This window comes from Netta rufina (assembly GCF_964035555.1).
Source record: "Netta rufina genome assembly, chromosome: 24".
In the NCBI taxonomy this organism is placed as follows: Eukaryota; Metazoa; Chordata; class Aves; order Anseriformes; family Anatidae; genus Netta; species Netta rufina.
In genome coordinates, this window is record NC_140148.1 from 7,294,175 (window position 1) to 7,306,349 (window position 12,175).

The 12,175-nt window shown below is 41.4% G+C and overlaps 1 protein-coding gene across 1 annotated transcript; it reads left to right on the forward strand.

Annotated features, from left to right (window-relative positions):
• Positions 1-5,080: 5,080 nt before the first annotated feature.
• Positions 5,081-12,172, forward strand: LOC311218489 (ubiquitin carboxyl-terminal hydrolase 42-like; the record flags this gene model as incomplete). Its single annotated transcript, XM_084301168.1, has 12 exons — positions 5,081-5,309; positions 6,055-6,255; positions 6,848-6,958; positions 7,118-7,220; positions 7,425-7,492; positions 7,649-7,719; positions 8,251-8,333; positions 9,252-9,363; positions 9,741-9,881; positions 10,076-10,176; positions 10,640-10,781; positions 11,462-12,172. The coding sequence occupies 12 exons, from the start codon at positions 5,081-5,083 to the stop codon at positions 12,170-12,172; spliced, it is 2,073 nt and encodes a 690-aa protein (XP_084157294.1).
• Positions 12,173-12,175: the final 3 nt, after the last annotated feature.

Sequence of the window (12,175 nt, forward strand, 5' to 3'; positions counted from 1 at the left end):
GAAGGATGTTAGTATGGAAGAAGCCGATGAAACCAGTCCTTAAATCTTACTACTTATTGTGCATGAGCAGACTGGCGTGAGTTTTAGCTATACTGGCAAATATCAAACCACACCTGTGTCGTCCCAGAGCTGGGAAAAAAAAAAAACAAAAAAACAAGGAAATGTTGAAGCAAATAGGGAGGCCTGTAGCTTGTGCAGTCTTTTAGCTGAGAAAATAAAGGAGAGAGACAGGTAGCCTTGAGCTAGCAGAAGCAAGGAAGAGAAGGGCTAAAAGGGAAAAAACAGGAAGGAGAACACCAGCTCCAGACTGACCTATAGTAACCTTTTTCTCATTAAGGGTCATTAGCACATTAAAAATCACACCTGTCAAAATGCTAATCTATGCTAATGTGGGATTCGGTGTGTGTCCCCCCTCTCCTGTTCCCCCTCCCCCCCGGTATTCCTCTGTAATGCACAAGCTCAGTGGAGATAAGTTAGGTGAGCTGTAATAACCAATCCAAAGGAGCCAAAGAGAGAGTTTTCACAAGTTTCCTGTGTATAAATGACGGTGATTCGAGTCAGAGGTATGCTTGCTTTGCGAAAGATGGCCAAGTACCTGACTCTGCAGAGTTCTATAAGTAATTATATAATTAAAAGACCTTCGTGCGCATTCCGACTCTGGGTGCTTATTGGCGCGGTGCACTCTGCACGAACCTGCAGACAACATCTGTACTCAGTGTCATGCCTACAGACAACCCTTTACTGTTGGGACCTGCATGTTTTTCTGTGCATTCAACACAAGCCCTTTGGCACAACTAGTTAACCACGTAGCTGCCAGTCCACCACTCAGTTGCACTTGTGAAGAGGAAAAGCTATTTCCGTCTACTGTAGGAGCACATCCTCTAAATGCAAGCTTCACTCAGCTGGTCATTTACTGCAGGACAAGATTTGAAAAGTGTTGTTGAGTTCTGGGTTTCCTGCTTACAGGAAAAATTAAGTGCTAGATCGCCCTCTACTCCGCTTTGTCTGCTGCATTTAATGGAGATTAAACTGATTTCATTTGCTCCTCCGTTTATGGACAATGAGCTGAAGGAACAGGTACAGCACATTAGCCTGGAATGCCTGCCCTCCCAACCAAAGTAAACTGGAGCTGTAACTAACACAAGCAAAAGCAAGGCTTCTGTGTTTTCAGCTGAATAAAGTTCCAACAAAATCATCCTCTGGGATTTGAAGCTTACTTCACATGACATGCCAACGACTCTTTTCCCTCTATTGTAAAGCGGATCCCTGCTGTTAGTTGCTCTAGAAGCAAAGGAATCATCGGTTTGGTTACCAAATAGCCGCTTCTGCAAACAAGAAGTGTTGTGCTCTCTCTTCCCTTTGAATGACTCCACACTTCTCATCAGCTACTGAATTGCTGACCTAGAATCAGAGAACATCCCAAGGTGGAAAGGACTCCCAATAATCACCAAGTCCAACTCCTGGCTCCACACAGGACCACCCCAAAGTGAGACCCGATGTCTGAGAGCATTGTTCAACACTTGTTGACCTCCGTCAGGCTCGGTGCCATGAGCAGTGCCCTGGGCAGCTGTCTCAGTAGCCAGCCACCCCCTCAGCGCAGCACCTGAGGCGCACGGGGCTCGGCGGGGCGGCCCGGGAGGGGAGGGCGGCGGGGCGAAGTGTCAGCTCCCTCAGAGCCGTCTCCCCGCCGCCTCGGCTGCATGCCGTGGCTTTTTCGTGTCGGGGCTTTTTCATGTCGTGCCCTCTGTCTCTCGCCGTGGGTGAGATGCTGCTCCCCAGCGCGGACCCCTTGCGTGCGGGGCCTGCCCGCGGCGGCGGCGGGAGGGAAACCCCAACCCCAAAGCCCTCCCGGCAGGGAGAGCTCGGGGTGAGGGCCGATCTGGCACCGACAGTAAACACACGCCGGAGGAAACGCTCTGGTTTTAGCCATGAGCAGCGCGGCCAGGCTCAAAAGGCGTCACGCTGGAGCTCCGAGTTCGGTGGCGTTCCGAGGCCGTTGTGGCGGTTGTGGAGACGGCCCCGGCTGAGGTGGCTGCTGCTGTCGCTGCTGTCCCCTCTGTCCCTGCTGTTGCCGCTGTTGCTGCTGTTCCCGGACCTTGGAGACCCCCGGCGGCTCCCTGTGCCAGGCCCTGTGGCCCCGGGGAGCTGCCCGCCGCCTCGTCGGCCAGCCCGGCAGCAATCCTGCCAGCACAGAATAGCCCACTGCGTTTCAGGGTAAAGTGACGATTAATTTCTATTTCCTGGCCTGGGTGCTGCTTTCTTCTTTAAGGAAGCTTCAAGGTTAAAGGTTCAACTCAGTTATGTCAGGGTTCAACTCCGTTTCGTGAAGGGGCTCTTGTACGAAAGCTTAAGCTGGGATTGACTCTCTGCTAAGCGGAGGCCAAACGTGGACCTACTGAGAAGCAGGTCCTAAGTGATAACATTTTCTAAAGAGACTGCTAAACACATCTGAACAGTGCTGCTGCAGAACTCTGAATGGGGGGATAGCAACTGTCTTAACTGATCTGGAATCTTGAATTTACTTTTCAATGGACAAGAGGTGTGTCTCTCAAGGCAAAGCAAACAAAGAGAGGAGTAACACCCTCTCTTGTCACTCATGCCAACATAAATTTATGCTCAGAGCATAGATGTAGGAACAGCATCGGTATGTATATGGAACATCGGGAGAGGAAGCTCTATCGGTATTTACAGTTTTTCTACTATCTTGTCAGAGAGACGTCATCTCCAAATGAGAAATGGATGTATTTTGAAACAGTGGTGGTGGATCGGATTTCTTCTTTCTAGTGTTAATATTTGCTCTTGAATCGTACTTAATACCTGGTAACACCTCAATCAGTTGTCAAAAATAAACTTAAAAATGTGTAAGGCTTATCTCATTGGTCAGTATAAAGATCAAGGTCTTCGCTTCGCTTTGCTTCCCTTCCCTTCCCTTTTTTTCTTTTTTTCTTTTTTTCTTTTTTTTCTTTTTTTCTTTTTTTTCTTTTTTCTTTTTTTCTTTTTTCTTTTTTTCTTTTTTCTTTTTTTCTTTTTTTCTTTTTTTTCTTCTTCCCTTCCCTTCCCTTCCCTTCCCTTCCCTTCCCTTCCCTTCCCTTCCCTTCCCTTCCCTTCCCTTCCCTTCCCTTCCCTTCCCTTCCCTTCCCTTCCCTTCCCTTCCCTTCCCTTCCCTTCCCTTCCCTTCCCTTCCCTTCCCTTCCCTTCCCTTCCCTTCCCTTCCCTTCCCTTCCCTTCCCTTCCCTTCCCTTCCCTTCCCTTCCCTTTCATTTTCCCCAGTATTGTTTTTCTGTTCTCCTTCTCACTGCAGTCTTGATTTTGTTTCTTGTCCCTTAAGTATGTTTCCAAAGTGTTGCTGAAACATTTTCCCTTTCAATCCTAAAAAAGGAGCTGTCACTGGTGAAGATCGGAGCTTATCCCTGAGCCCAGGAGCTGTCACCTTAGTCTTCCAATCGGACAAAGACGACTTCATTTCTCATGTAAATGCATTTTTCAGGTTTGCGTATTGTTTTTTCAGGAATGGAAAGTGTGTATAGAATGGATTTAAAATCAATTTTAAATGTAAAATGTCAAGGCAAAAAAATTCTAATTACAACCTCTGCACACAATTTGCCAGCTGTGGGACTAGGAGTTTTCTTATTTACTGTGTTTTGTTTAACGTGTCTGAAGTTTAATGGACAGCAATCAAGGCGTGCTAGAAATCTGAAAGCACTTTATGCTTTGTTCTCTCCGTCATTTTGGTATAACAAACTAGCTTATGTTTTAAACCCTCCATGAGGTTAGTGGTTTCCCTAAAGGTAACAAGTCCCTGTGTGCTACAGTAAGACAGTAACAAAACATGAAGTATAGAAGTTCATCCTGTCATTATTCAGCTTCTGCCTATGGACACACAACTATGCTTATTTAAAGCGGTATCACCTTGAAACCTAATCAGCATTTTAAAAAGGACTTTGTAGCAGTTATTGGCTTTTGTCCTGGAGGGCTGAGGTTTGTTTTGTTTTGTTTTACATTCAGCATTTCCGTTTCTAGCTTACATTCCCCTGTTGTTTTGCATGAGGAAAGCGTGCAACTTTAGAAAGTAGAACGGAAAGAGCTGCTTTTTAGTCTAACTTTTCAGTTTGTCGTAGGAGTTTTAAATGTGGTAGGAGTAAAACACCAGAAGTACTGCTGCCAAAGTTATATTCAAACTCGTCTTTCTTGGAGAAGCAGAAGAAGCCCAGGGAGAAATAAATTTGCAAACATGCTCTTCATGCTCTCCTTTCCCAAGATTTCTCTGAGATATAGCCCATCCTCTGTGGGTTTTGAGGTATATGGTTCCCAGGAGTGAAAAGGAGGGCCAAACATCTCTCCTCTTGGATCTCAGCATGCCAGGGCTTTAGTGTACTGCCACTTACAGCTCCGCTTTTTCACCTGGAAAAAGCGACCGCTTGATGTAGACTGAGGAGCCCTCACAAATTAACTTGCCGTCACCAAGTGACGCCCAGAAAAGGTGTATTTAAAAGCTAGGCTCATTATAGAATCACAACAAACCCCTCATGACTGGTGCAGTAGACAGTGAGGTAGAGGGCGAGCCCTGGAAAGACAGAAGAAAAGTAGCAGTGAGTTCTGGGTACCTTTGTGCAGACGAAACAGAAAAACGCAGGCAGTGAAGTAATAGTGTTCCGTTACTCATGCCAGCAATAGATAATTGCAACAATTATCTATTAGATCATAGGTACTAATTAACAGATAATTGCGAAACTCCGGAAATCAATAAATAACTGATTCCCCTCAGAGAATGTCTTCTACATTTTTATATTAAAAAGACTCCAGAGTTGTAATGGATTAAAATCCTACGGAAGGGAAAGAAATGGCATCAGCCACTAGTTCTGCAGAAGCTAAAAGTAATACTGATAGAGTTTAGATGGAAACTTTCACTTTGTGTGTTTAGTTTGGGGATTCTTTTTAAATCATTCATACCAGCGATTTAGTTCTTAAGGCTGTTTCTTTGAGATTAAGTGACAGGACTTCTGTTACTCTTTTCTTCTTGGAATGCTTCCTGATATTCTTACGTCAACCAGAACTTCTGTCTCTGTTGCAGATGTGAACAATGACCGTAGCTAAGAAGCCCAAATCTTCAAAGCCTAAAAAGCCCTCTTCAAGGCGGTCTGGCAAATCCAAGAAACCAAGTACTAAAATACTGATGTCACGCACCGCCAACTGGGGCCGGATAGTGCCTGCAGAAGATTCAAGCCAAGTCTCTGTGGCCCAAGGACGTGGAGGTGCTATTTACTGTAGATCATCTGAAAAATCTAAGGCTTTTGCCCCAAGAGATCTAAGTAAGTGTGCGTTTTATCCTGCCTCCATTTTCTTCAAAGCAAAAGTAGAAAATGCAGTTCTTACTTGTTGCACTGATAGAGAAGGGGACTACTGTGAACAAAGACTTCAAAAGCGAATCTCCTAAGGCAACTGAAGTGACTGATGTTACAGAAATTAATTTTGATATATTTACAGTCAACAGAGAAATATGGGGAGCTTTTTGTAATGCACAGATTCCTCCATGTCTTTTCTGTTTTGCAAAGAAAAGTGTTTGATTGTTGCTATTCACAGCTTCCATTTTTCACAGGTTTTTTGAAGGATAACATTGCTCAGGAAAAAATCTGGTATCTGTAGGGGTACCGTCATTCCTAGTTCCTAGTTTTTACGTTTTTACCGTATAATTTCAAGTCTAAGTTTGTGGTTTAAGTTATAATAAGGAAAAAAACAGTAGTTGAGTTAATCAGGTTAAAGATTATAGATGGAGAGGAACTTGGCATTAGGTGCTACAAACAGAATGGCAGTTAGCCTTGCCTTAGAAAAATTAAAATGGTTGACTAAAGTTGTTTTTTTTTTTTTTTTTTTTCCCCAAAACATTGTGTTGACCAGCCAATTTGAATTTGGTGGTATTAAAGCTGTCTGCAATAAGTTTTTCTGGTTTGGATTGTAGCTAGCTCCTCTAGGTGCTCCTGCAGAATAGTATTTTTTTAAATACCTTTCTTAGAAACAAACAAACAAGATCTCTTTTTAAATTTAACTTTCTTGCAGTCGTTAATGATGGAATTGCTCCGCCACAGAGCATTCTTTTTCCACCTGAGAAGATTTGTATGGATTGGCGAGAAACACAAAGTGTTGGAGTTGGCCTGTACAATCTTGGCAACACATGTTTTCTTAATGCTACTCTACAGTGTTTGACCTACACACCCCCACTTGCCAATTACATGCTTTCTCTTGAGCACAGCCAGTCATGTGAGTACTTTCTAAGAGTATTTTGAATCTGTTGGATAGCTCTGAAGGTGAAAGAACAGCAGTGATTCTGTGAGATAAGCTTATTTGCCTGATTTTACCTGTAGAAGCTGGCTTTGAGCACTGTATTAGCAGTGGGCTCCGAATAGCATATGGAGTGCAATTAATGCACCATGGTTTATTTATTTAGTTATTTGTTTGTTTGTTTGTTTGTTTTTTTATTAAAGGATCATTTATTGCTTCATGGGAATAATGAAGTGCATTGGACAGTAATGCATTTGGTAGTAATTTTAGAGAGTAATACATTTTGCAGCCTGTGGAGTTCACATTCCTGTCAGCCTTTACAACTGCGACTTTGCAGTAGTCTTTTAGATTTCTCATCACAAAATGCATTTGAATACAGGCTTAGTGGATATTTTTATTCTGTAAAGTTGTGTGAAATGAAATGTTACAAGACTGTTGGGACATTGGCATCTTGGGAGAATAGAATGTAGCAAGGAGAGTGGATATTGTATCTATAGTTTAAATTGTACTTAGATGTTTGTAGTTATGGATATTTCGCTGGACTGGGATGCTTTGTTCTTTCACTCTTCAGGTCGTGAACAAGATTTTTGCATGATGTGCACGATGGAGACTCACATTAACCAGGCCCTGCGTTGCACTGTTGATGCCATCGAGCCCACGCATGTTATCAGTAATCTCAGTCGTAAGTGGCTTCAGATGTGTTTCTTTTCGATAGCTTGTAATCTTCAAATAATTATTTGATGTGTATAAGTGGTTTTAACACTCAAATGAAGAGAGATTTTAGAAATACAAGAATGATTTCATTTTTAAATGAGGTCAATACTATCATCTTCTTATTTAGGAATAGGACAACATTTCCGTTTTGGCAGTCAAGAAGACGCACACGAGTTCTTGCGCTATACTGTTGATGCTATGCAGGAAGCGTGCTTGAACGGAAGCACCGAGTAAGCATAAACAAGTTCACTTTCATACATTCTCTAGCACCTTCTAGTCCTTTATTTACTCTCAAAAATGATCTCTAGCACCTTTTAGTGCCTTATTTACTATCAGCAACGAAAGTCTACATCATCCTTGGTTTTCATCAAACTCTTTGAAGAGTTAACTCTGTGCCTTAAATCTTCTGAGGTCTGATTATAATTTATTTCCAGATTGGACAGATCTTCTCAAGCTACCACCATCATTCATCAAATATTTGGAGGATTTCTAAGATCGAGAGGTACTTGAAAAAATATTCCGGTCCTTAGAACTGATCTGTGTCTTTTGTCGGTAGTAAAGCAGTCTGTAGTTTGTCTAAAGTAGTATCTGTCAACAACTTGAATTTGGACAGTTAGTCTCCTTCACATAATGTTAAGCATTTATATTTTGTTTCCAGTGAAGTGCTTGAATTGCAAAGCAGTTTCGGATACGTATGAGGCATTTCTTGATATCACTTTGGATATAAAGGTAAGATGTTTTCTAAATATAATTCATGATGTTTAAGTACATGCATAACTTTCTAAATTAAACTTGTTTAACTTAAAAAACCAAACCACATATAATGTTAAAACATAAGAGCTTGGTGGTGCTAAGGAAGTGGATTGGACTTTGTCCTTCCGTGGAACCCATGTAAATAGTCTCCACATTTGCATTGGGTTTAAGGGGAAAAAATTCTCTTTCTGCAAAAATTATAATGCTGTCATACTTCTTTGTTGTTCTACCTCAATATACATCTAATTGTTAGACTGATGAATTTGTCCCCAGTATTGATGACAAAGCACACTGTAGATGCTGTCTAGGCTACTGGAAAAGTATTTGTTCCAAAGTCAAATGCCTTCCAGGTGAGGTCAATGCTGAGCATGCTCTTTCTGCCTCCTTCTTCACAGTGCTCCTAGTAGATCGCTTGAGTATGTTAGTAAGATTCTCTTATAAACTACTAGTATGTCTCTGGAATTTTGAATTACGGTGACTTTGCGCTCTTCTTTCTCGCTGCTCTAGGCGGTTTCGTCTGTTAGCAGAGCTCTGGAACTCTTTGTGAAACCTGAAGAGCTGGATGGAGAGAATTGCTATAAATGTAGCGAGTAAGATTTTGACGAATTAGGTCTTAATCCTAGATGTCAGTTTTCTATGTTGCATGACTCTGTTGGACTACCTCTAAACTTTGGATCTACTTACAAGTTTTGTGGAAGTTTATAAAAGACTTGGGTTTTTGTTTCTTTGGAGGGGGGAAGTCTTGTTCATAGGCATTCCCTATGGGTTTGCAATTCTCTGGCTTGTATTTTGCCATCAGAATTCAAAAAGAGCTACTTTTGTTCTTTCTATTTATTAGCTCTCGACAGTACTTTTCTTGATGTAAACTGCCCAGTTTCCATTGTTCTCTGGGCTAGTGGCTAATTTTCACTGCTTACACTGTAGGTCCTACCTTGGAGCGGGCAATGTGTCAAACTGAACTATTTTGTTTCAAAGGATGGCAGATGGTTTCAGTGTCTTTCCAGACAAGCTCAGTACATGAAGACTTCCTACTGTTAAATGTCTCCCTCCTGTAGAATGACCATGTGCTTCTGTTGTATTTTTGATGTTGATAGTCGACCTATGTTGGAGATTATTTGCAATTTCTAGTCCTGGGGACCAAGGCTCTCTCGTTCCGCTTTCAGTATTTGTGTTTCCCTTGAAAGCTGAAAGAATGTATCCAGGATTGGAGTTCAAATAGCCACTTTTGTAGACCAAGAAATGGTACCTTGCCATCCAACCTGGTCATACCCTTTCGTGAGAGATTCCTGTTCCCGCTATGCTCTGAGTTGTTGGGAAAATTTACCTTCTTCTGTGTATTAACAAACCTGACACGCAGTGCATGGGTTTATGAAAAGAAAAAAGACCAACCTATTATGCAAGTAAATATCATTCAAATAGCATAGGCATGCGTGAGACATTAAAAGGAGTTTGTTTTGGGGGCGAAAAAAGAAGATGCCTTCAAACACTTATCTCTGCTTGTTTTTAAGGTGTAAAAAGATGGTTCCTGCGTCCAAGAGATTTACCATACACCGTTCTTCCAAGGTTCTCACAATATCACTGAAAAGATTTGCAGATTTCACAGGTGGAAAGATCAACAAGGTATATTTACCACTGTAATGCAACTATATCATTGTGTAATGGGACATCCCCCAAAGCTGAAAGTTGTTAATATTTTCAGACAATAATTGTAGACTAACGACTATGGCTTATTCTTTCTCTTAATATCAATAAAGTTCCTGCTTGACAAGAAGCATATGCTTTCCTCTGAGAAGGCTGATTCATCAGGAAACAGTTCTCTGCAACTTCTAGTCTTAAACGTTGTTTATGGGAAGACTTATTTGTAGTGAATCAAGAAATATATTCTAGAAATATATTCTAGAAATAAATTCTAGTCTGTGTTTTTTGGAAGTGTTTTTCTCTGGCTAGTCCACGAAGTACTCTGGGATAATTTTTCTATCTTCTTGATGTCTCTTTAGGAGGTGAAATATCCGGAGTATTTGGACCTGAGAGCCTACATGTCGCAGTCAATGGGAGAACCACTGCTCTATGCCTTATACGCGGTGCTGGTACATCACGGTGTCAGCTGTCACTCAGGACACTATATATGCTATGTAAAGGTAGAAGTCAACAGCATTTCTAACAGGGTAAAGGTTGTGCTGGCAAACCAATTAAAGCATGACTAGCAGCTACTGTTTCTAGGGAAAAAGATTTCATTATATTTTTATTTGACATGTGTGTATTTTGTTCCTATCCGTGATTTCAATTGGAAAACGTGCAATTCACCTAAAGAAATCGTTGTCTTTATTTGCAGGCTGGTAATGGACTTTGGTATCAGATGAATGATGCTAAAGTAGTGCGTACTGACATTAAAAGAGTTCTTGGTCAGCAAGCTTACATACTTTTTTATATCAGGTAATAACAAATCTTAAAATGTGTTCAGAAGAGATTTACTTTCCTGTTATTGATATTTTTCTGTTTTGCAAGTGTTTTTCTTGCTATCCCGGGAGAAGATTATTATTTGTCTAATTCAGTTCTGTCTAACCTGAAATTCTCTGTGTCGTTTATTATCTTTTGTTGCTTGGCCTTAAACTGCAGCACTTGTGTAAATTGCTATCTATGTGTTATCTGTAGCTGGCTAATTTAGAGAAGGAGAGAAATGAAGGTCATCTGTGCTGTAAGAATGAATTATTGCTGTGCAAGTGATAGTCTTAGTAGGAAGACTGTTCTCTACTTTTCAGTTTGTAGTCTTGGCGAAGCCTTCTGTAGAGAAGGCTTCCATATCGTATGAGCTGTTCCTCTAAAATGATAGGATGGGATTTAATCCAAGAGTAGGCTGAAAGAAAAACTAAACTACGATCACTGCTCTTTTCTGAAGGCGCTATGATTTGACACTTGGAGAACGTGCGTTTTACTTGCCAGCACCATCTTATCCCTGTTCATTCCCTCCTGGTCAGCAGGGGGCTAATAGTAAGCAGGCTGGATTTATGGGACCACGACTTCTTCCTCATATGATTAAGGTAATTCAGGGAAGCGGGAGGGCAGATAACGGCACCAAACTGCTAGTGGGTTTGGGGTTTGGTGTGGGGTTTTTTGTTTGGTTTTCGGCATCTTAGTTTTGTTTTCCTTCCCACGCTGCAGCTTTCTTCACAGCCCTCATGCTACAGCCAGAGTCATTCAAACAGTGGTTACTGCTAAATTGTGCAGCCATGCGACTCCGTTACTTTATACCTCCAAGACAGCTTTCTAAAGCACAGAGAGCTACGCTCTTTGACTATTTAAGCAGAGTGTACTAATCCTCAAATCATTTAAAAGAGGACTTGTTTTTCCTATCCTCGTCACTTTAGCTAAGACAGGGAAAACTAAATGTCTTATTCCTGAGCACCAGAACGATTACTTCAGGCTTTTCAGGGTATGTTTAAAGGGGAAAATAAATATATTTGGGAATAGCAGCAGGTAATGTTAAGTTGCTTGGCTGGTTTTCAAAGATGATGTTAATTTGATACCAATCTGCAGTAAACCAAAAGCAGGAATTGAATACGCTTATTGGACTTGTATTTATCCTTAAAGGGCAGTGTGTTTTTCTTTTGAGGTGTTAAGACCATTTGTAGAAACACTCAGTAGGAGAGTTTTGTGTTTGAAAATGTTACATGCAGTGTTTGCGTTAATCCATCTTGCAATTTCTTCTTTCTAAATACAGAATTCAAGCCGTTTAAATGGAAATGGATCCATAAAAGAGGACACAAAGACCACTGGTGTCACCCTAAAAAGGCCATCTTCAGCACCACCAATGGCCTGTGTTCAGAACCAGGCAATTACCAGGCCTTCAATTACTGATACGTCAAGAAAACAGAAGATCACCATCAGTATTCACAATAAATTGCCTGCTCGTCAGACTGTGTCACAGCCTGACTGTCTTAGCAGTGCTGTGGAGGATGAAGATCTCTACCAGGCTGTTCCTTCATCCACAATTACAAATTCGGTAATGCAAATGAAGCAAATGCAAACAAACAAAAAAGTTTCTGATGAAATTTTTGTGGAGCCAACAGTGAATGAAAATCCTAAACTCAGCTCTGATAACACAGTCCCTTATGGTGCAGAATCTTCAGGAAAATCTGAGGAGGAGTCAAAGGGCTTATTTCAAAGGAATTGCAATGCAATGTCCTCTAATGGAATTTTGGTTGGAAAGGTAGTCCGTACATTGCAGCATTCCAATTCTTCCTGTCAGAATGCTGACAAAGGAAGATCCCAGCATGAGCTGCCAAAAACAGATTCACTAAATGGTGCTATTAGGTTAGTTAATGAATCTAAAGAAAACGGACTGAAACTTGATGATTCCACTTGCCGAGTTGAACCTGTTAAACCTTCTGAGATGTTCTTTTCTAAAACAAATGGATCGCTTGAAACATAGATT